The 23,814-nt window shown below is 40.3% G+C and overlaps 1 protein-coding gene across 1 annotated transcript in view; it reads right to left on the minus strand.

The window, feature by feature from the left end:
* The window catches only part of adcy1a (adenylate cyclase 1a), a 144,184-nt gene extending 124,512 nt beyond the window's left edge, over positions 1-19,672 (minus strand). The window contains 1 exon segment of the mRNA XM_056481443.1: positions 19,664-19,672. Within this exon segment, the coding sequence (XP_056337418.1) occupies positions 19,664-19,672 (9 nt within the window).
* Between the last annotated feature and the right edge of the window lie 4,142 nt (positions 19,673-23,814).

The raw sequence follows: 23,814 nt of genomic DNA on the forward strand, positions 1-23,814 counted from the left end.
CCACCTACATAGCCTACACAAGGAAATTCTCACAACACATGCAAATACAGAATCGGGCTGCAGAGGTAAAACCACAATGTTGGGGGAACCCAAAAAGTGAGTGCTAAAAGGTCTGTGGCAGCCGATTCGAATGTTATCACTCGATTGAATGGCCGTTACTGGTTGTCAGCTGATAGATATGGGCCAGTAGGGGCCTTCTGCACTTACTAGTAGGCTCAGAAGGCTGTTATCATCCATCTACATGGTTAATCAACTATAGATCACATACAGCGGCAGCCGGAAGCTAACAAGAATTATTTATGTTATTTATTAAATTTCCCATTAATTGTATTTTATTAACTTCTACGCCTACCCCAACCCTAAACCCAACTGTCACAGTAATCTATTCACAGTAACAGATCTGGAGTCTTCTCTTTTAGTACAGCCAGGGGTGGACTTAGTAATTTGGGGGCCCTAAGCAATTATGGGGTCCTAGCATTGAAACTCAGAAACACTCTCTTTCTCTATAGATATTTGTTTTCTCTCTAAATTCAGTTTTTTTTTTTTTTAAATAAACTGCATGTTAAAGTATATATTTTAAGTGGAACCTTCTTAATTTAAAATGAAATACAATATATTCACAAATAAAAAGCAAGTTCACAAACTATGTACAGTTAATTAGCCATACTTGTTATGTTTAGCCATACCATTATTTTTTAATATCTGCATGTGCAGTACGAAAGGAACATTACACTATTCGTGGTGCCCCCTGGTTTAGAAAAGAATAACATTATAATGGTTATAGGCAGATTTTATAACATATAATAGAAATATTATATAATCGCTTTAGGATGATTATAGGCTTCTTGGCATTGGTTGGGGCCCCCTATTTTTTCAGGGTTCTAAGCAGTTGCTTTCCTCACATATTGGTTAAGTCTGCCCCTAAATATATAGTTAATTAACCATATGGATGAATGATAACAGTCTTCTGAGCCTACCAGTAGGTGCAGAAGGCCGCCACTGGCCCATTTCTATCAGCTGATAACCACTGATAACGCTCATTCAATCGAGTGATAACATTCAAAGCGGGTGCTGTGGTATTGTTGGGGATCTGAGATCTGAGAAGAATTTTTTGTTCATTTTAAACCTCCTGGCAGTGATGAAGCAACAAATCACATGCACTCCCATACTCCCAACCCCTCAACAAAGCAGTCAGTAATTTATTACTGTGGTGATGCGGTTTTGTGGTTATTGTCACAGCCCTAGGCTGACTCTATTTCTGTATTTGAATGTGTTGTGGGAATTTGCATGTGCATATATATATATATATATATATATATATATATATATATATATAGATTTCTGTATGATTTTGCATGTGTTTCCTTAACTTGAACTCTCTCGACCACCATATGTAACAGTTCTGCACAATTTCAAAAGAAAAGTAGAAATAAAATTCGATCAATCAAATCTTTTTTAATCAATCAATCAATCAGTCAGTCAGTCAGTCAGTCAGTCAGTCAGTCAGTCAGTCAGTCAGTCAGTCAGTCAGTCAGTCAGTCAGTCAGTCAGTCAGTCAGTCAGTCTGTCTGTCTGTCTGTCTGTCTGTCTGTCTGTCTATCTATCTATCTATCTATCTATCTAACTATCTATCTATCTATCTATCTATCTATCTCATTTCTAACCCATATGTAAAACTGAGTGTGTGTATAGGTCTACCGATTTTTCTTAAAAACACACAAGGTCATATAAGTCTCTTAAACAGTATTTAACAACTCAGGCTCATTTGTTTTCGCAAATGCACCAGAGGCCGCAGTGTATGCTTTTTGAGATCTCAAAATTCTCTCACAAGTGTCATTCGCACCTGCTGTTCTCGCATAAATCCACCAGAGGCAGCTGTCGACTGACTGACTGACCAACTGACTGACCCACCTTCCTCCTTCCCTAAACCCAACCAATAGTGTTTTCAAAAGCACTGATTGACCAGATTACAAAATCATAGCAAACATTATTTATTCGGCTACCTATTCAGGGCCCTTAAACATTTCCCAAAACATCCCAATCCCCTGAAGCAGACAAATAACCCAGAATCATCTTGTTTTTGTAGCTTGGGATCAGTAGGCATCAGAAAGACATCATTCAATCAAGCCATGACACCAAAGGGTAAGTTAGACACGTTAAAACACTGAACGGTGTGTGGGTTATGTGGCAGGGGAACATGGTCTGTGTTATTTATGAGCATTTGATTAAACATGACTACAGAGTATGATCTGTAACTTTATATCCATCTGGCGGCTACTCAGATTTATTGTGAAGAAGCTGTTTATGTTCAGTAAATACATTTCAGATAAGCCGAGCTGGCACTCAACAGAACGCTAGCTGTCAGAACGATCACAATACATATCCGTTAACACCTCTGAAGGATCCATGAATCTCATAAATGTGATAATTAAAGGCTGACATTGAATCAGGCTTTTGAGAGGCTCGTAAGTGATGCACTCTTGCAATTTATGGCAATAGACATCCTTCATTAGCTATCACCCAAACCTTCAGGGCAGTTAGAAGTTATTTTAGTCTGCTGCTCAGTATGGGTTTCATATTTTTGGGACATCCTGCTTGTTTGGCCTGCTTTTTGATTGCACAGCAGTTGATGGCTGGTAACCGTCTCGGAGCTCATCTTTGTGAAAGCTAATAAATATTGTGAAATTTATTTATTGAACACAAGTGAATAGCATTCGTTGTATACAAATGTCCAATTTCTGCTTTTTTTTCCTTTTAAACACTTTTATAAACATTTAACCCCATGGGGGAAAGTAAATAAAATAAGTAAATAAATAGATAAACAAAAAAAATTGTTACATTAGTTAGTTACATTAACAATAATGTGCTACCTACTTGGTTATAGTGATTTTAGCAGGCTGAGGTTAGACCAATGAGTTTAGTTTAGGGCATGACAATACCGGAGTAAAAATGCAAAAATGAAAGCTAATTCTGACCTTAAAATGATTTCTTAAGTAATCACTTCAAGAGGTGTTAATTCATCAAAATTAATTAGTTGTGGCCTCCAATGAATATAAAACTTATGAGATGAGCCTCTGAGAGAGAACTTAATCTTCTCCAATTTCAGAAGACTTAACATGTCGTGCAACCAGTCTTTGATTGAGGGTGGTTAGAGTGATTTCCACATTAAGAGAATTCTCTTACGAGCAACAAGGGAGGACAAGGCGATGACATTATTTTGAATGTTTGTGACATAAAAATCATCTGGGAGTTTCCCAAAAATAGCGATATGAGGGTTTGGGTTTAGATGAATGCCCAATATGTCTGAGATTGCCTTAAAATTAAAAAATAACCGCCTGAATTCAGACAATTTGGGGCACGACCAGAACATGTGAGTGAGGTTGCATGGGGTCTCATTTATTTTATTTTCGGCTTAGTCCCTTTATTAATCTGGGGTTGCCACAGCGGAATGAACCAGCAACTTATCCAGCATGTTTTTACGCAGCAGATGCCCTTCCAGCATCAACCCATCTCTGGGAAACAGAAAGAATCAGAATCAGAATCAGAAAGAGCTTTATTGCCAGGTATGTTCACACATACTAGGAATTTGTTTTCGTGACAGAGCTTCTACAGTGCAACAGCATTACAGCAACAGGACAAAAAACAGATAATAAATATATTTAAAAAAAAATATATAAAAAAAAAAAAAAAACTTTAGCCACACACACTTATTCACACTCATACATACGGACAATTTAGCCTAACCAATTCACCTGTACCGCATGTCTTTGGACTGTGGGGGAAACCGGAGCACCTGGAGGAAACCCATGCAGGGAAAACATGCAAACTCCACACAGAAACGCCAACTGACCCAGTCGAGGCTCGAACCAGCAACCTTCTTGCTGTGAGGCGACAGCACTACCCACATTGCCATCTGCATGGGGTCTGTGAACACGTATTTGTTATCTAATTTGTCAGGATAGAGCTTTGAGAGTTTTTCTTTGTTGTAGTGTAGTCTGTGGTGGACCTTAAATTGTATAAGTGATAATCTAGCACAACTAGATGGCGAATTCACAGCATTTAAGGCGCATTTAAGGCCTCCTCCCTAAAATCTTAGGAGAGATTCAATAGAAGTTCTGATTCCCATTCCATCTTAATCTTATTTAGGACAGATTCATTAGTTGGGGGAGTAAATTTTACAAACATGAAATAAGGCCTCTTGGCAAGGTTTTGGCTTTAATGATCAAGTCTATACCGCTAGGTGTTGTGATATGTGGAAATGAAGTTGTGTGTGTTCTTGCGAAGTTGCGTTGTTGGACGTATAAAAACGTTTGACCTGTGTAAACTAAATGTAGAAATCAGCTGGTTGAAGCTTGCAAACAGATCTTCATTAGACAAGTCACCTAACTTTCATATTGCCATATTCTCTAAGCTGATCAAATTTGAGTCACTTTTAGCTGATATAAATAAATGATTATTGCCAACAGGGGTTGATAACTCTGTCAACATTGTGAATGAACTTTTCAGCTTATAATGCATTGTTGGGTGTATTTAGTTACAAAGTAACTAGAAATTTATATAAATTACTTTTTAGCTAAAAAAGTAAAGGGATTACTTTTCATTTTTAAGTAATTTAATTGCAGTTATTTATAATGTACTTGCTTTAAATACTGAACATAAATTCAACAGTTCTGGGTCCATACTGAGGTAAGCGGTTAGCTGGTAAGCACGAAAAGAAACGGTGTCATACTGTCCTGTAGTATCGTTCATTTAAAAAATGAAATGCAGCCAAATGTACTTCTGACTACATAATTTACGATCTTCAGAAATGTATATAGGGCTACGTTTTCAGAATGTAATACATATATATATATATATACTGTATATATATATATATATATATATATATATATATATATATATATATATATATATACAGTATATATATATATATATATATATATATATATATATATATATATATATATATATATATATATATATATTAGCCTAGTAATAAAGTTATCTTTTAACTTTAAAGTTAACTGTTAAGTTATCATTTTAAAATAATACACTAAAAATTGTTGGACTAATATGGTTTAATATGAAATACTAAACTAGCAGTATTTCACTGCATTGCATAAGTAGGCATAGCAATTTGCTTTCTGAATGAGTCAAATAGACTCAACAGACCTGTTTACTGTAGTAAAAACTACATATTAAATAAATAAAACTGACCATTTCTAATTCAAAACTGCATAAATATAAACATATTTTAAAAAAACATAGAGGCTAATTTACTTATTTTACGATCTTAAAAATAGCTAAATGTTTGATAAGAGTACATTTTTGGTGGAGGAAACAGCTGTGATGTTTAGGGGAGCAAAAAACAGAGGACACAGTAGATGACCTGATTGCTTCTCATAGCAAAGAACTGCAAATATGCAGATATTATAACAATCTATTGAAACACATATAAATAAAACGGGGAAGAGTGGAAGTCTGCCACCGTTTCATATAAAATTTAAAGCGGACTTAAATAATTTACAGGGGCTGAATAGAAATATAGGGGGTCTAAAGCCCCCTAAAAGTGGCCTAGCACACCCATGCTTATGACCACTGTTTTAAAGTGTCAGCTATATCATTTTAAATGCAAAGATGACATTGCGTGTTATGACAACTTGACATAAAATACAACACTAGTCTTTATCTTTGTCATGATCACATGACATTACCAAGACAAAATAACTTGTCATAAATCTGTGATAAACATGACTGTCATTAGGCCATTATAATTGTCATGAATATATTTTTGATCATGTTTTCAGTGGAACAAACTGCATTTGTCATTAAAAGTGTCATTACTCTGTCAAATAATTTTTATGACATTTTAATGACAAATTTAGCTTGTAGTTGAGGTGAAAAAAAAATTTATGACAGTATTATAAAATTCACAACACAATAATAATAGCTTCATGACAGTCATGTTAAAGAGCCCATATTATGGGTTTTTGAAAATGCCCTTCCATGTAGTGTGTAACACAGCTCTAAGTGAAGTGAAATATCCAGCTAAGGCTTAAATATGTAAGTGTACAGTGTTTAAAACTGTTGATTCATCTATAAAGGAGTCGACTCATAGTGCTTCAAACGATTCGTCTTGATAACGAGTCATTAGGTGTTTCGTGATGACGCAGCAACGAAACACAAGTAGTTGCGCGCGCAAAGCCGGGAGATTTGAAACCTGCGGCGCCGCCCACAAACCTTCTGAGAAGGGTTATGTGTGTGTGTGTCTCCTCTGAGGGTAATGTGTGTGTGCAGCACCGGAGCAAGCTGAACTGCCGCTCTAGGCAAAGGATGATCACGCCGCCCTCAACCCGATAGTGAAAACTAAAGGGACCCATTAGTAAAGTGAGGACCGGGGGGTGTCGCGGTTGAAATTGAAGACCGGGGGGCTATTCGCGGATATAACTGAGGACACGGGTGGTGAGGGAGGTGTCGTTGACGCCGCCCTCTCTATTCTGCCACCCTAGGTCGCCTCTATGGAAGCGCCGGCCCTGTGTGTGTGTGTGTGTGTGTGTGTGTGTGTGTGTGTGTATTTGTGTGTGTGTGTGTGTGTGCGTGTGTGTGTGTGTGTGTGCGTGTGTGTGTGTGTGTGTGTGTGTGTGTGTGTGTGTGTGTGTGTGTGTGTAAAAAGAGCAGGTAGACTGTGACGGGCTAGGAGATCTCCTCGCCAGTTCTTGGACTTTTTGCTCAATAAAATATTTAGTCGTCTGTATTTACATTCACCCACTGGCAGCCAAAATCCACTATGAAGCGTGTATGCAGTGTGACAACTTTTATATTGTTGATTAGCAGCTGGGCATTTCACTCTGTCTCGCGGTGAAGCTTGTCAGTGTCGACCAATCACAACAGGCTGTCATCGGTCCAATCAGCGCAGATTAGCTTCGCGCTGAGGAGGGGTTTGGGAACAAATGAATCGTGAATGATTCATATGGGAGTTGCTGGAATAATTAGGTAAAACTAAATGCAGATTATAAGACCATGAAAGTGTTTTTTGACCTTGCATGCATATTAGACTGTTGTTGGAGACCCTTAAAGGGCACATCTCTTTTTTCATATTTAATATAAGTCTTTTGTGTCCCCAGAATGTGTCTGTAAAGTTTCAGCTCAAAACACCCATCAGATTATTTATTATAGCTGTTTGAAGTGTCTATATTTGTCACGGATTGGCCAGGCTCTTCCACCAGCATCACGCAAAGATCACCATCACCTGAGTATTAACCACACACAGCTGCACCCAATCACTTAGTCACTATATAAGCACACACCTCACTTCACTCAGGGTCCGGTCTCGTTCCTACGAAGCGGACTCTGAGTGAACACCTCCTGGTAATCACTAACATCTTAGATCTCAGTGTATTGTACTTATCTGCTCTCTGTCTCTCCTAGTTCGTCCAGTGTTCCCGGTGTCCTGTCTGCCTTGTGTTTATCGTCAGTCTGTCTTCCCCGCAAGCCCTCTGGTGTGTGCATTCGGTCCTCCTCAGTATCAGTCATCCAACCTGCCACAACGGATCGTCAGACCAACCTAACTCCACTCACTTCTCCTCCATTCTCCTTGTGTGCTCATTTACTGTTAAATAAACATCGTTGATAATTCACTCACCTCCGTTGTCCGTCTGCTTCCCATAACAGAAGACCGGACCAACTACAATCAACAGCATGAGCACTCACGATCCCATTCAGGAGTTGGTGGACTTGCTGAAGAGAGTCTTGTCACCATCTGCTCCACTTCCCGAAGCACCACCAGCACCGAGCACTTCTTCACCGTCCACCCACTCATCCAGTCCCATGGCTCGACCAGCGCCCTACTCTGGCGGGGCGGAGGAGTGCAATGGTTTTCTGTTACAATGTTCTCTAATATTCACCATGCAACCTGAGTTATATCCCACAGATCGGTCCAAAATCGCTTTCATCATCTCCCTTCTCTCTGGATCGGCTCTTCGGTGGGCAGAAACCATCTGGCAACAGTCTGGGCCGGTAACCAGCTCCATTCAAGCATTCGTCAAGTACTTTAAGGAGGTTTTCGGTCGCGCAGATGCAGAAGTAGCAGCTGGAGAACAGTTATACCATCTCAAACAGGGAGCCATGTCCACTCAGGATTATGCGCTCCGGTTCCGTACTCTGGCTGCTGCTAGCGGATGGAATGAGCGATCTCTCCTCACCACCTACCGGCTCGGACTGGAGCCCAGCCTCCGACTACAGCTAGCAGCCCTCGACGATACCATGGGGTTGGAGAAATTCATCCAACAATCCCTCCGCTGTTCAGATCGTCTGAGGGTCTACCAGCACGATCTTCCACCTGCACCCCAAGCACTCCTCCGTTCGCCAGAGCCAGCAGTCCCTCCAGAACCAGAACCAATGATCGTGGAATCTGGTAGACTCACCATCACTGAGCGACAGAGGAGGCTGACCCGGGGTTTATGTATGTACTGTGGTGCCGACGGACATGTCAGGCTGGACTGTCCCATTCGTCCAGCACGTCCCTTGGTGAGTGTATTCAGTTCTCCCATTGAAAAAATGCATCCTCTCACCACCAATGTCCAGTTAACTACCCCTTCTGTATCTGTTTCAGTCACGGCCCTCATCGACTCCGGGTCAGCTGGAAATTTCATCTCGTTCGCCCTCTGTCGCCAGCTCCAACTTAACACCGAAGCCTCGACGCACGTCTACCAGATCCAACCCATAACCAACGCAATCCATTCCCAGGCACGTATCCATCGCAAATGTGAACCTATCAATCTCCAAGTGGGATTGCTCCACAAGGAGGAGATCCAATTTCTGGTTCTGGAGGGTGCATCTATGGACATCATTCTAGGGCGCCCGTGGCTGGTGAAGCATGATCCCATCCTCTCTTGGGGCACAGGAGAGATAAGAAAATGGGGTGAAGACTGCAAAACCAGATGTTTTCCCGACCTACCTGTTCAACTTCAGAAACCCCTTACTATCTATGTCACGTCAGTTGAAAGTCCAGTAGATAAACGATCCATTCAAATCCCGAAGATATACTCCGCATATGAAGACGTTTTTTGCCCCAAGAGAGCTTCCCAGCTACCTCCACATCGGCCATGGGACTGCGCCATAGACCTGCTGCCAGACGCTCCTATGCCCAAAGGTAGGATCTACCCGTTGTCCCTTCCGGAAACTAAGGCCATGGAGGAGTATATTCAGGAAGCACTGAGTCAGGGGTATATCCGCCAGTCCACGTCACCCGCTGCCTCAAGCTTTTTCTTTGTGGCCAAGAAGGATGGAGGGCTGCGTCCTTGCATCGACTATCGAGTTCTGAATCAAGGAACAATAAAGTTCCGGTATCCCCTTCCTCTCGTCCCTGCGGCCCTGGAACAACTCCGATCAGCCAAGGTATTCACGAAGTTGGACCTCCGCAGCGCATACAATCTGGTTAGAATACGTGAGGGGGACGAGTGGAAGACGGCGTTTGTGACCCCTACAGGGCACTACGAATACCTGGTCATGCCCTATGGTCTGGTCAACGCCCCCTCCGTATTCCAGAACTTCATTCACGAAGTCCTCCGGGAGTTCCTCCATATCTCCGTCATAGTCTACATTGATGACATCCTGATTTACTCCCGGAGTGAGGCCGAACACCGCCACCACGTTGCGGAGGTCCTACAAACCCTCAGAGACCATCAATTGTACCTCAAGGCTGAAAAATACTCCTTCCACCTACCGTCTGTTCAGTTCTTGGGGTACATCATTGATCATGAAGGGGTTCGCATGGACGAGGGGAAGGTCACTGCCGTTGTCTCCTGGCCAAAACCAACAACTATTAAAGAACTCCAACGATTTCTAGGGTTTGCCAATTTCTATAGACGTTTCATCCACAACTACAGTCTCATTACCGCTCTGCTTACCAACCTACTCAAAAACCAACCCAAGAAACTCTCCTGGCCTCCCGAAGCCGACGCAGCCTTCCAAGCCCTCAAACAAGCCTTCACTCAAGCTCCACTCCTGACTCACCCAGATCCTGAAATCCCGTTCGTGGTCGAGGTAGATGCCTCGACAACTGGAGTAGGAGCCATCCTATCACAACATCATGGTACACCAGCCTTACTCCATCCATGCGCCTATTTCTCCAGGAAGCTCAGCCCGGCGGAGAGAAACTATGACATCGGAAATCGGGAGCTATTGGCTATAAAGCTTGCCCTGGAAGAATGGCGACACTGGCTGGAGGGAGCCAAACATCCTTTCCAGGTGATTACAGACCATAAAAATCTCCAGTACCTCAAAGAAGCCAAAAGACTCTGTCCTCGTCAGACCCGATGGTCCCTGTTCTTCTCCCGATTCCAATTCTCAATATCTTACCGACCTGGGTCAAAGAACATCCGAGCGGATGCACTGTCCCGAATTTATGATCAGCCAGAAATCATGGAGACCCCAGCCAGAATCCTTCCAGAACAGATCACGGTCTGTCCCATCACCTGGTCCGCTCCTACAGTCGTCGCCACTCCCGAATCCAGGACTCCGCCGGGCTGTCCCCCCAATCGTCGTTTCATTCCTGAAAACCAACGGGTAGATCTGATTCATTCCACCCATACATCTTTGGGCACAGGGCATCCCGGGGCCAACAACACCCTCTCGCTGCTATCCCAACGCTTTTGGTGGCCGCACATGGCGAGGGATGTGAGGAGATACGTTCAAGGCTGTAGAGAGTGCGCTATGTCGAAGAGTCCTCGCCATCTACCTGCAGGTAAACTCCATCCCTTGCCCATCCCGAACCGCCCCTGGTCACACCTAGGAGTTGACTTCATGACAGATCTCCCATCATCTGAATGTAATACCTGCATTTTAGTCATTGTCGATCGATTTTCCAAATTCTGCCGTCTGATTCCCTTGAAGGGTCTGCCCACAGCCCTAGAAACCGCCGAAACTCTATTCAACCATGTCTTCCGATGCTTTGGGTTACCTGAGGATATAGTCTCGGACCGAGGACCCCAGTTCAGCTCCAGACTATGGAAAGCCTTCTTCAGACTCCTAGGTATGACCGTCAGCCTCTCGTCTGGCTATCATCCACAGACCAACGGCCAGACTGAGAGGAAGATCCAAGAAGTGGGGCGGTTCCTCAGAACATTCTGTCAAGGTCATCAAAACTCCTGGAGCCAGTTTCTGGGCTGGGCGGAATACGCCCAGAATTCCCTGCGGCAACCTACCACCGGACTTACGCCATTCCAGTGTATTCTGGGATTCCAACCTCCACTCTTTCCCTGGGATGGCGAACCTTCTGATGTCCCCGCAGTGGATTACTGGTTCCGGGAGAGCGAGAGGGTCTGGGACGATGCTCATCACCATCTCCAGAGGGCAGTTCGCAGAGCCAAGGAGGTCTCCGACAAGAGGAGGATTCCAGGTCCCAGCTATGCGCCGGGGCAGAAAGTTTGGCTCTCCACCAGAGACATCCGCTTGCGACTGCCCTCCCGAAAACTTAGTCCCAGGTTTGTTGGTCCCTTCACCATCCTGGAGCAGGTCAACCCAGTCACGTTTAAGTTACAGTTACCACCACAATATAGGATCCACCCCACATTCCACGTTTCACTCCTCAAACCCTTTCACGACCCTCTGATTCCCTCCACAGAGCCTGGCCATGAAGAGGAACCTCCTCCCCCACTGATGTCGGAAGTCGGATCCATCTACAAAGTCAAAGACATTCTACGGTCCCGACGTCGTGGTGGTCATCTGGAATATCTAGTCGACTGGGAGGGATACGGTCCGGAGGAAAGATCTTGGGTCCCCAGATCAGATATATTAGACCCCGCACTTATGGAGGAGTTCCACTCCAATCACCCCGAGTTTCCAGCACCTCGTGGACGTGGTAGACCACCACGGCGTCGGAGGTATAGGCCCTCAGGAGCGGGCCCTGGGGAGGGGGGTAATGTCACGGATTGGCCAGGCTCTTCCACCAGCATCACGCAAAGATCACCATCACCTGAGTATTAACCACACACAGCTGCACCCAATCACTTAGTCACTATATAAGCACACACCTCACTTCACTCAGGGTCCGGTCTCGTTCCTACGAAGCGGACTCTGAGTGAACACCTCCTGGTAATCACTAACATCTTAGATCTCAGTGTATTGTACTTATCTGCTCTCTGTCTCTCCTAGTTCGTCCAGTGTTCCCGGTGTCCTGTCTGCCTTGTGTTTATCGTCAGTCTGTCTTCCCCGCAAGCCCTCTGGTGTGTGCATTCGGTCCTCCTCAGTATCAGTCATCCAACCTGCCACAACGGATCGTCAGACCAACCTAACTCCACTCACTTCTCCTCCATTCTCCTTGTGTGCTCATTTACTGTTAAATAAACATCGTTGATAATTCACTCACCTCCGTTGTCCGTCTGCTTCCCATAACAATATTATAGCTGGAAAAAAGGTTTTGCTGTTTTTTTGTACTGGCCCTTTAAGGCTAGTCCTCCCCGCCCACCGTTCCCAGGTGCCTGTCAGCAACCGCCGCCCTCGGCTGCCTCAGGAAGCAGATCTCACGTAACGTGTGTGAGAAATACTACAGTAAGAACTTTAACAATCAGTATTTGATGCATTTTTTTGTAAATTTGCAACAATGAGTCACACACAATGTCATTACAAAGTTCACGCACACACACAGCAAGGACACAAACACATAGCGCACACACATACACACACACACACACACACACACACAAATGTAGCGCAGACATACACACACACACATAGCTCAGACACACAGAGAGAGAGAGAGACAGACAGCGCGTTAAGCTTTGCACTCGTTTTGCACGCATATGTGACATGATACTGGTAATATCCACTACTGTATGGATATCTCTTTTATTAATGTACAAAATAAACCTGATTTAACATCCAAAAAAACGCGATTGAAGCATCTTCCTTTATAATTGTTCTGACACGCGGCTGTGCTGATGAAGTGAATCTGAAGTGAATCGCTGTAATTCATTACACACATGCTCTGTTTTAAAACATTATAAACTTGTGAAACTCACTCTTGATCACATTTGATGATGATTGATGATCCTAGTGAACAGAACACACCTTTTATTCCCGGTTGCTTTGCGCTCGTCCTCTCTTGATGATATGATTATACACGTGACTACCGGACATGTTAATGCGCGCAGCTGTCAATCAATATTGGTGTGCGGGGGGACCACACTCCTACGTAAAGTTGCGGTCGATCTGAAAACCGCTCCAATTGGTCCACCGTTTTTATGTTGTTAAATTTGAAAAAAAAGTACTGGGTGTGTTTATTTTACCCCAATATAACGGTTTATACACTATACTTACACACATTTCTGTCCAAACAGCTTAAAAAGTAGATTTTTCACCATAGGTGCGCTTTAAAACCAAAATATGACCCTATTTCATGTATAATAGGGGCTCTTTAATGACAGATTTATGACAAGTTATGTCTTGGAATTGTCAAGTTGTCATGACAAAGATGAAGACCAGTTGTGATTTATGTCAAGTTGTCCTAATGTCATCTTTGCATTTAAAATGTCATTAAAACTGAGCTAATGACACTTCGTAATAGTTGTTACAAGCATGCATAAAATCTCATTCACATTCATGTCATGATTATAAAGGTTTAATGACCGTCTTATAAACACCCCTTCAAGTGTCACCAATACAATTTTAATGGTAAATTTAGTAAGCAATAATTCCTTTTTTGAAGTAACTAACCCAACATGAATCAGGTATTGCTGATTTGTTCATCAGTACTCCTATTCACCATTACAGAAGCCCATGCAGTCAGTTTACTTCCACCCAACTTCTTTTCAACTTGCTAATTTAACATAATCTATATACTGATCTGAACTTGTTGGCATTGAATTATGTAGTTCAGAGAATTGCATTTTTTTACACTGGAGTGTTTGTTGTTTGCTCGAGGCATTATAGTGATTGGACATTTTATTGATCATCTGTCCACGTCTCACACACATTCATCTCACAAAAAACATTACTAAACAAATTTGAACAGTGCAAGTAGGGTGAACCACTGACAGTAAACTGCTTTTTGGTTTCCAAAGTACTGTTTGATTTGCACTTATATATATTTAAAACAAATTACTGTCTGAGTATCTGATATTAGGCATGGACATGACATTACAATTATGATTTCATATATTTTAAAGTGCACTGTGAGCATTTATTAGTACCATTTCTGTGACATCAGACTTACAAAAAGATTGATTGAAGGCAACAGGTTAGACACATTTGACATTTTCTGTTGTCCTTCATTGATACACTCATCAGTCCAGGTCTATCAGGCTGGGGACTTTGTCTCTAGGGGGTCCACATATCATAATCTTCTGACTTATAACTGTAATTATTTTAGGTCCAGTACGATGAAGCGATCGCATCAAACATGGCATTAAAATCTTGTTTTTACACAGTAGAACAACAATTGTGATCTCAAACAAATGTGAAAAGTCATAAAAGTTTTAAATAAAACACTATCAAAAATGCAATAAGTGGCCCAAAATATTGACAAGGTGAATTAACATTATTATTATTTTGTCCTTTGATTAGAATTCAAAAAATATAATGATAACAAAGACACTGCCGAGAGCGACATTTAGATGAATTTGTAAATATATGCACTGCTATTAATTCTTTTATTATTAAAATGCCAAATGCACATTAAATGTCTTCCTAAATCATCTTTGAATTTATGAAACTGATCTGAGATCAGGTAAAATCTATAGACACTATCTACATGACAGCTATATAGACAGCTATATACACTCACTTTCCAGTGGTTTACAGAGATCATCGCCCTTCCAGAGAACAGTTAAAATTTTGCTACCAGGACAATTTCCACTCAGATAATTTTCATGGTTGCATTTGCACATTCATTAGGAACTCTGAATTAACATGTGCTGGTCAACAGCAACATCAAGCAGCAATTCAATAAAGTCAACAACTAGAGGAAACTCTGATCAAAGTTGTATTGTCTTTGTTTTTTGATTCAATGCCTCCATGATAATGGAGATGGAACATACTGTATGTGAGCTATGCTACTGAAAGAGCAAAAAGGAAGACTAAATCACTTATAACATCTTACGTTGCTGCATATCATCAAGGCTGATGACAGAAAATCACCACAGAAAAAAAAACAGGTAAATTATGCTAACATTATCTTTCTGTATGTGTACGTCCCTTAATTCTTTAAAATTATATGCCAGTGTGTGTTATGGTTATATGGTTATTTAGCTATTCTCTACCCCAAACAAACAAAACAGAGTACATATGCCAGTAGTTCTAGGAACTATGTGGAAGTCCATATAAATCAGAAGAGTCAGGGGCATGCGCCTTAATGTCTTCTTTTTTGATTTCTTGGTAAGAATTTGAGTCTTTCATATTAAAAAAAAACCCAACCCAGGCTCATTCTGAAAACGTACGGCTATTTACATTTCTGGACATCGCCAAAAATGACCCAGAAGCAATTTTTTTGCAGTTTTTGCTTTCGTGAATGCACCAGAGGTCGCTGTGTACGCCGTTACAGAATTCAAATTTCTCTCGCGAGTGCCATTTGTGCCTGCTACTCTTGCATAAATCCACCAGAGGCCGCTGTCGACTGAGTGACTAACAGATCGACTGACCCACCCTCCTCCTTCCCTTAACCCAACCAATAGTGTTTTCAAAAGCACGATTGACCAGCGCCCAGCCACTTCCCTAAACCCAACCGACAGTTTTAAAAAGCATTTCCAGAAAAAGAAAAACCCTTGCCTGATTTTTTTACCTGTTATTTACTGGTTTATTTTATTTTTTGGCTTCTGTTATTGTCTTACCCGCTCTCTGGAACCGTTCTTCAACTCAAACCTCGTCACTGTGGTCAACTCCTCTCTGCATCTCAAGTCCGCTGACATACATGGCAAGAAAAAAACTGGTAACAGCAGACCATAGAGTAAGCGGTCAGCTGGTAAGCATGAAAAAAACGGCGTCATACAAACATAGCGTATATTTTAAAGAAAATGCAGCCATAAGTACTTGTGGCTACGTAATTATTGATCTCCTGAAATTGGGCTACGTTTTCAGAATGAGCCTTCAGAATGAGTCTTCAGACTTTCATATAGGAACTGAGGAGATAGTTCAATGAAATGAAGTAAATTAAAACACAACTTGACAAAACATTTAACATGTATTTTTGGTCCAAACAAAAGTGTAAACATGAGCACTGCTCTCATTGTGTCATTGCTGAATCAAGAATGCATTTTATCAACTAACTAAATAACTAAATATCTTCAAAAGAGAACATCTGATAGATGACATTTTAGATTAGGCGACAATTGGCTATTCTGCATAACAGATGTTGCGGGGGGCCCATGGTTTCCATCGCCATATAAATTTTTCTCCATCACATTTGTCATATTTAGTGTGCTTGACTAGACAAATGAAATGCTGCAATCTCAAGACCTTTGTCTGGGATGTTACAGCACTTTGCTCTTTCGAATGGGAGAGAGTAAGACTCAGCTAATGCTCATGTCACTGTGCCAGTCTAAGACGCAGCAGGAGCTAAAAATGGACAGATAAGCAAGGGGGTGGGGAAAGACGCAAAAAAAGAGAAAGCTAGAGAGAGGTCCCCTGCTTCTACACCATCCTGTTTTCACAGATTAGCTTTTTATTGATCTACCTCTCACCTGCTCCCTCTCTCAATTTCTCCCGTACACGCAGACAGGCTCTCTTTGAGCGCTGCTACCTACCGGAGGCAGTGGCCCTGCATTTTTAACACCTACACGCACTCACACACACATATGCTAACAGATTTTTCCTTTTCATCTGTGTGTATTCCTCTCTGCCAGGGCCTTTGTGAGTAGAGAGACTCTAAGAATAGCAGTCAGTCAGATGAACACCTCAGAAACGTCTGCTTCCAAAGGAGTTCCGCTGCGCATGTTTGTGTTTGTGTGTATGTGTGTGTGTGTGTGTGTGTGCGCATGTGTCTCAGGAGTAAGAGAGACAGCAGAGAAATGAGAACAGACAGCTTTACACGCACCAGTCTCCTTGCATTATATTTGGATAGTAACAACACACATAAAAACGCACACATTCGCTCAAACACACACACACACACACACACAAACACACACACAATGACAGCTTGCAGTTTGGAACCTCCGTTCTATGTCCTGGTTGGTGGGAAGGGGTTGCGTTTCCATAGTAACAGAAAAAGGGAGCTCCCCAGGCCCCTCCTATGTCACAAATGATGCGGGTTTACCACGTACAAAAACGTGCAAATGTTTTCTTGTTGATATCCCCAAAAAAGAATGCAAATGACATTTATGTGGGTATTGCAAAGTTGTGTATACATGAACGCTAAAGCGTATTCTTCGAAATGTCAAGAAGAACTTGATAAAAGGGTCAGGCGACGCAGAAACTTCCAGCTGATTTCCTGTGACAAGATACGGGTCACTTCCTGTTCTGAAGTTGGGTAAAAATGTCTGATTCTGGGATGAGTCACACAGCACTTGCCCTTTATTAAACATACACACAACAACTTACAGCTTATGAGTTACCTACTGAAGCCGCGCTGGGTTGATAACCTTGCCTAAGCTGATTTGCTGGTCTGGTTATCTGGTTTAAGCTGGTCTACATCTAGTCTAGATGTTTTCTAAGCTAATAAGAGCTGAGAAAATAAATTCATCCGTGGATTTTTTTGTGCTAGTGGTTTGTGGGTGTGTACTCCGTGTTTCCTAGGGCATTTCTAAGGTATTGGAAGCTGGTGTTCGTGGTTTTGGAGGGTTCAAAGGTGTTGGTGGTTGTTCTAATATTGCCTGGGGTTTACAGGTGTTTTGAGTGGTTGCTATAGGGCAGGGGTCGGGAACCTTATTTCAGATTTTTTTGGCAAATGCATTTTTTTAAAGAGCCATTGGGGATATATATATATATATATATATATATATATATAAGGCATCACATGTTGAGCAAGTCCATGTATTAAGAAAGGATAATTTATATAATTTTTTTCTTTTCGCCATCAACACTCATGAATGTTGTTTGAATTTAAGTGCGCAAGGTTACCATAGTTAGTTGTTGTCGCGTTTCAAGTTAATTCACAGCGCTGCACACGGTTGAAACGTCTTTTTATTTTGCTGTAAAAATATACAATAAAAAGGTTATTTTAATTGCATTTTCAATAGGAAACTGATTTTAAATTGACAGTTTTAATTTTTTATTGAAGTTAGACAGCTGGAGAGCCACATATTTTTGGTCAAAAAGCTACATGTGGCTCCCGAGCCATAGGTTCCCTACCCCTGCAATAGGGTTTCTAGAGGGTTGGTGGATGTTAGGATATTGCTTGGGGTTTGATAGTTGTTAAAGAAGTTGCTAGGGTGTAGTTTTCATAATTATTTGGCAATGTTAAAGGTTTTTAATGTGTTTTAGAGTTGCTACTAGTCCATTTTTGTGAGTTTCTATTATTAAGGCATTTTAGGGGATTATCTGAGTGGTTGCTAAGACATTTTTTGGGCATTTATGATTGGTAGTGTTAGTGGTTTGCTAACATATTGATAGGGGGTTGATAGGGCATTTCTAAGGTATTGTTATCTGTTATAATACATTGCTATGGGTTTGGTAGTATGTTGTCAAGGTTGTTAGGGCCTTTGCTAGTCTGTTCAAGTGGTCAAAAGTGCAAGGGTATTAATTGGCTGTTGATGTTTGCTGGAGCAATGCTTGGAGATTAGCTGTGTGTTTTCAGAGGTTCTAGGATGTTGATATTCAACAAAGGCTCATTCTGAAAATGTAGCCCTATGTACGTTTCTGGAGATCGCGAATTATGTAGCCAGAAGTATGTATGGCTGCATTTCGCTTTTAAAATGAATGCTACAGGGCGGTATGACAATATAAATGTATGCTCAAATATAAATGTAAAAATAATATTATTGCATATCTGTATAGGTAGTTTGGTTTTCAAAGATTAACTTATGTTAGCTCTGTTTTGATTGTTTTAATAGTTAAAAGGATAGTTCACACAAAAATTTAGTTGTCATCAATAACTCTTCCTTCATTTGTTTAATTTATCTCTTCTGTTGAACACAAAATAATATATTTTGAAGAAACCTGTAACAATTTACTTCAGCAGTTCATTTGTTTTTCCTATTATGTAAGTCAATGGTTACAGGTTTACAGCTTTCTTCAAAATATCATCTTTTGTGTTTAGCTGTGGAAAAAATCTCCTAAAGATTTGGAACTATGTGAACTTTACTACGTATTCAGCTATAACCATGCTAATGCGAAACACAAAGGCAATGACACCTGAGTGTTTCCTAAGTGTTTAGGAAAATGGGAAAAAGGAAAAATTTAAAAATTAAGTCAAGTGCAAGCCAGAGATAATGACCTAGTAACTAGTGCTTGGGTTAATGTTCACAAAACTGGAACACTTTACATTTGCAGAAAATAATTACCAATTTATTGCAATTGTTTGAATAATAATAATTATATATATACAATAGAAAATATATAACATTTGAATGAATATTTAAAAATTTAATAGATTACATGTATTTAGTTTCAACACACAGTTTAACATTTTGATTTGTATTGTAAGTTTGCAGATGTACCTCCAGGTTGCATTGCTGATCATATTATTTCAATTCTTCTTCACTACAGGTACTGTCAGACAGAATCCACTCACTCTCCTCATTGAGCGTAAAACATAAATATTTCTGTGAAATTCAGTCTACAGTAAGTCTAGCATCTAAAGAACTTTCCACTGCTTTTAACTCGACCAGCAACTTGTTCAAGCACTTGAACAGAAAGCATTGTAGGACAATACTCATCACCAAGAAGGACACTGGCACCCAGAAACACAGTGGCCCAACTCTCCCTAAACAGGCTAAATTGGACTTTTGTGCAGGATCGGGAGTTAAGGTGTCTTCTGAATATGAAGAGAAGTGTAGCTGCTTATGGAGCTGTTCACATATCTCATCTTTTGCGCGCGGGATTTCCCAAGCTCCCCAGTTGAAAACCACGAGTCACGCGGCAAGAACTGACGGATAAGCTTTAGACTTTGTATGGAATATACATTTTTGTAGTCTAATTGCATCAGACAAACTCAGAACACCCACACTGTAGTGCTTTTGCATACTATGGATGTCAGTGGTTACAGGTATTCAGTTTTCTTCTAAATGTCTTCTTTTGAGTTAAAAAAAAAAAAAAAGACTAACAGGTTTGGAAGAAGTGAATGATGATAGAATTTATGCTTTGAGCGAACTCTTTAAGTCTTTTGAATATGTCAAGCTGCTGTGATCAATCCATTGTAATGTTTTTAGGGAATATTAAATTACTGAAAGAGCTGCAGTTTATTTTGTATTTTTATAGATATCTTTTATGTTTTAGAAGTAACTTCAAAGTAAAGTAATTGGTAATCTGATTTCTTTTTACATGAAGTTATCCATTACTAATCTATTTACTTTTTACTACTGTAATCTATTACTTTTTTAAAGTAACTTACTCAACACTGTATATTCCTTTACATTACTGGTCAAACGTTTGGGGTCAGGTGGTTATGTTTTTTTTTTTTTTTAAGAAAATTATTTGTTCATCAAGTCGGCATTTAAAAAATAAAAAAATACATATATCTTAAATTGTTAAATATTTATTACAATTGTAAATAACTGCTTTCTTATTGTATGTGGTGTCAAATGAAATGATTACTCCAGTCATTACTGCTTTTATTACTATTACCATTAATATTAATAATTATAATAATAATAATAAATATTATTTAGTTTATATTATTTATTGAGTGTTTCTGAAGGATCATGTGACTCTGAAGACTGGAGTAATGAAGCTGAATATTCCTCTGTAAAATCACTGGAATAAATGATTAAATTAAATGATAAACTACTTTTGAACAGTTTTTTTATAGTGCAATAACATTTCACAATTCTACAATGTGTTCTGTATTTTTGATTAAATAAATCCAGCCTCAGTGAGCAGGAGAAGGTTATATTAAAACATAAAAATCAGACTGACCCCAAACTTTGACCGGTTGTATGTGTGTGTGTGTGTGTGTGTGTGTGCGTGTGTGTGTGTGTGTGTGTGTGTGTGTGTGTGTGTGTGTGTGCGTGTGTGTTTGTGTGTGTGTGTGTGTGTGTGTGTGTGTGTGTGTGTGTGTGTGTGCGTGTGTGTGTGTGTGTGTGTGTGAGTGTGCATGTATGTATGTATATACTTAAACTTGTATGTATGTATATACGAAAACTTAAATGTACATTTACATGTATTTATGTGTGTATTATATCATATTTGCTTCAAATATATCTAACAATTATTTCTATTTTGTATTTTTCTGTTTGTATGTTGTAAAAATGTTTTCTAACTCTTTATTTGTTCACATTTTGTTCAATATTTGTTTTATCTGAATGTTATCTGCATGATTTAAAGTAAATTTTATTGTAATTTTTGTTGTGGGCCACATACTGTAAGGGCGAAACAACTCAGCCTTTCTAATCTTGAATACAAGGCCCATATCTGGGCCACATAAAACTGTATAACTTGGTTCAAGCTTGGTGGAGTTGTGGCACTACTTTGGTTCAGTTCTGGCTAAAAGGATGTGAGCCAGTTCTGGGCCGGGGAACACTAACTGATCTGGGCCACATCTTAGCTGTTGATTTAAGCCAGATCAGGGCCTAAAGGAAATTTGTTGACTGGGGCTCATCCACATTGATAGTATTTGGCAGGGCATTTCTTACAGTATGTGCTTGTGGTCAATGTTCATTGCTAAGGATGTTTTTAGAGACTGCTAGGGTATTTCTAGAGATTGCTCTAATATTAAGGCATTGTTGGAATAGGCTAAAATGTTTTGAAATGTTGCTAGTGTGTATCTGGTAACATTCGTCTTTAATTGTTATGGTATTTTAAGCATATGGCCATTAGGTCTTTGCCAGTGTTTTGAATGTCTGCTAGGGTGTTTGGTGCACTGTGTTTGTGGTTATTAGGACATTGGTAGTGGTTTTTCTAGCTTGTTCAAAAGGCTGCTAGGCAATTAATAGGTGGTTGCTATGATTTACTAGTGCATTGTTGTAACATTCTAATATGCTTTGAAAGGTTGCTAGTGTTTTTTTGAGGGTGTTCATGATTATTTTGGCAGTATTAGTGGTTTATTCAAGTGAAAGAGTAGCCTACTGATGAGTAGTTGGGTTATCGATAGTTTGTTATGACATTGGTAAAAGCTTGAAAGGGTGTATGATTTGTTTGAGGGCACTATTCTAAAGTGTTTATATAGGACCTTGGAGTTGCCCATCCACATTGGTAGTGTTTGTTAAGGCATTTCTCAAGTGCAGTGTAGCTATGGATTTAATGTGTTTTAGAGACTGCTAGGGTATTTGTAGAGTTTGCTCTGATAATAAGGCATTGTTGAAATAGGCTAATATGTTTTAAAATGTTGCTAGTGCGTATCTGGTAACATTCGTCTGTAATTATTATGGTATTTCAAGGATATGGTCACTAGGTCATTGCCAGTGTTTTGAAAGCTTGCTAGGGTACATTGTGTTTGTGGTTATTAGGGCATCGGTAGTGGTTTGCTAGCTTGTTCAAAAGGCTGCTAGGCAATTAATAGGTGGTTGCTATGATTTAGTAGGGCATTGCTAGAGTGTTGGTGGATGTTAGGGAATATAAGTCATTTCTAGGGTGCTTATTAGGACATCTCAGTCTGCCCAAGCTGGGTAGCCAGCTGGTCCCCAGTCTGACTAGCTGAAAAGTGAAACCCGCAGAAAGTAAAATCCACTGATGAATTAGCCTCTTCACTCTTATTTGCTGTGTTTAAGCACTTAAGAGCTGGTGGGTTTGCACTCTAGGGACGCATTTCACTGAGAGTGTTGATTTGTGTTATAACGTGTTTGCAGTCCCACATGAGACACCAACTAATCCTAGCTGAGAACATCAGAAACACGACCCGTAATCTTGCACTTTAGCCACCTACAAGCCACGGCTAAGGCAAACACTCCACCCACACTACAAGGACATTTAACACCCTACATCTTTTCCAAAGGGATGATGAATAGATTTAATCTTTGTAAATTCACAATTGTGTCGTTTGCTAATTCCCTTGCTCTGCACTGAGTCACTGTACACTCGCTATAATGATTTTTCTTTATTAGCTTGCAGCTTGTTCTCCACCTCCACTTTAGAGGATCTCAGATGGGTACTTTGAGACAAATTGTCAGACAACAGCAATTAAAAGTTTTTATTGGGTTCATCATTTTGTAATGATGGGAGATTGTTGCTTACAACTTTGTTATTACTGCATTCCCTTCAGTTCAGATTTGGGCTATCCCTATTTGATACTGCTGACTTTTCAGTATTTAAAGAAACAAAGTGGTGTTGTTAGCATTTTGTTTTGCAGGTGTTCAGTTATGGAGACAGAGGATCATATTTGTTTTGTACACACCCAACTGTGCAATAACTGGCTTAAAAGGTTCCTTTTATCAGGAAATCTAGGAACTTTGGCTTGATGATGCAGTTTATCTGTTTAATAGTTAACCATTAACTATGCCTATATCCATGGGTACACCTATCTTTGTATGACATAATACATTTACATCATCAGTGACAGCGGATGAGAAACTAATATGACTTTCCAAGAATAAACGTTTATCAACATCAAATGTCATTTTGTTGCAGTTTACAGGCAGCAATTTAGAGATTCACAACAATTTATACAACTTATATAGCTGGCACTATATTGTGTCATTTAAAAGCCAACAAAAGCCACGAAGGTATAAGGCACTAGAAATTTTTCATATTGGCTTACTATATCCTAAATGTTCTGAAGCCATTCTATAG

This window comes from Danio aesculapii, chromosome 20 (genome assembly GCF_903798145.1).
Source record: "Danio aesculapii chromosome 20, fDanAes4.1, whole genome shotgun sequence".
NCBI classification, from domain to species: Eukaryota; Metazoa; Chordata; class Actinopteri; order Cypriniformes; family Danionidae; genus Danio; species Danio aesculapii.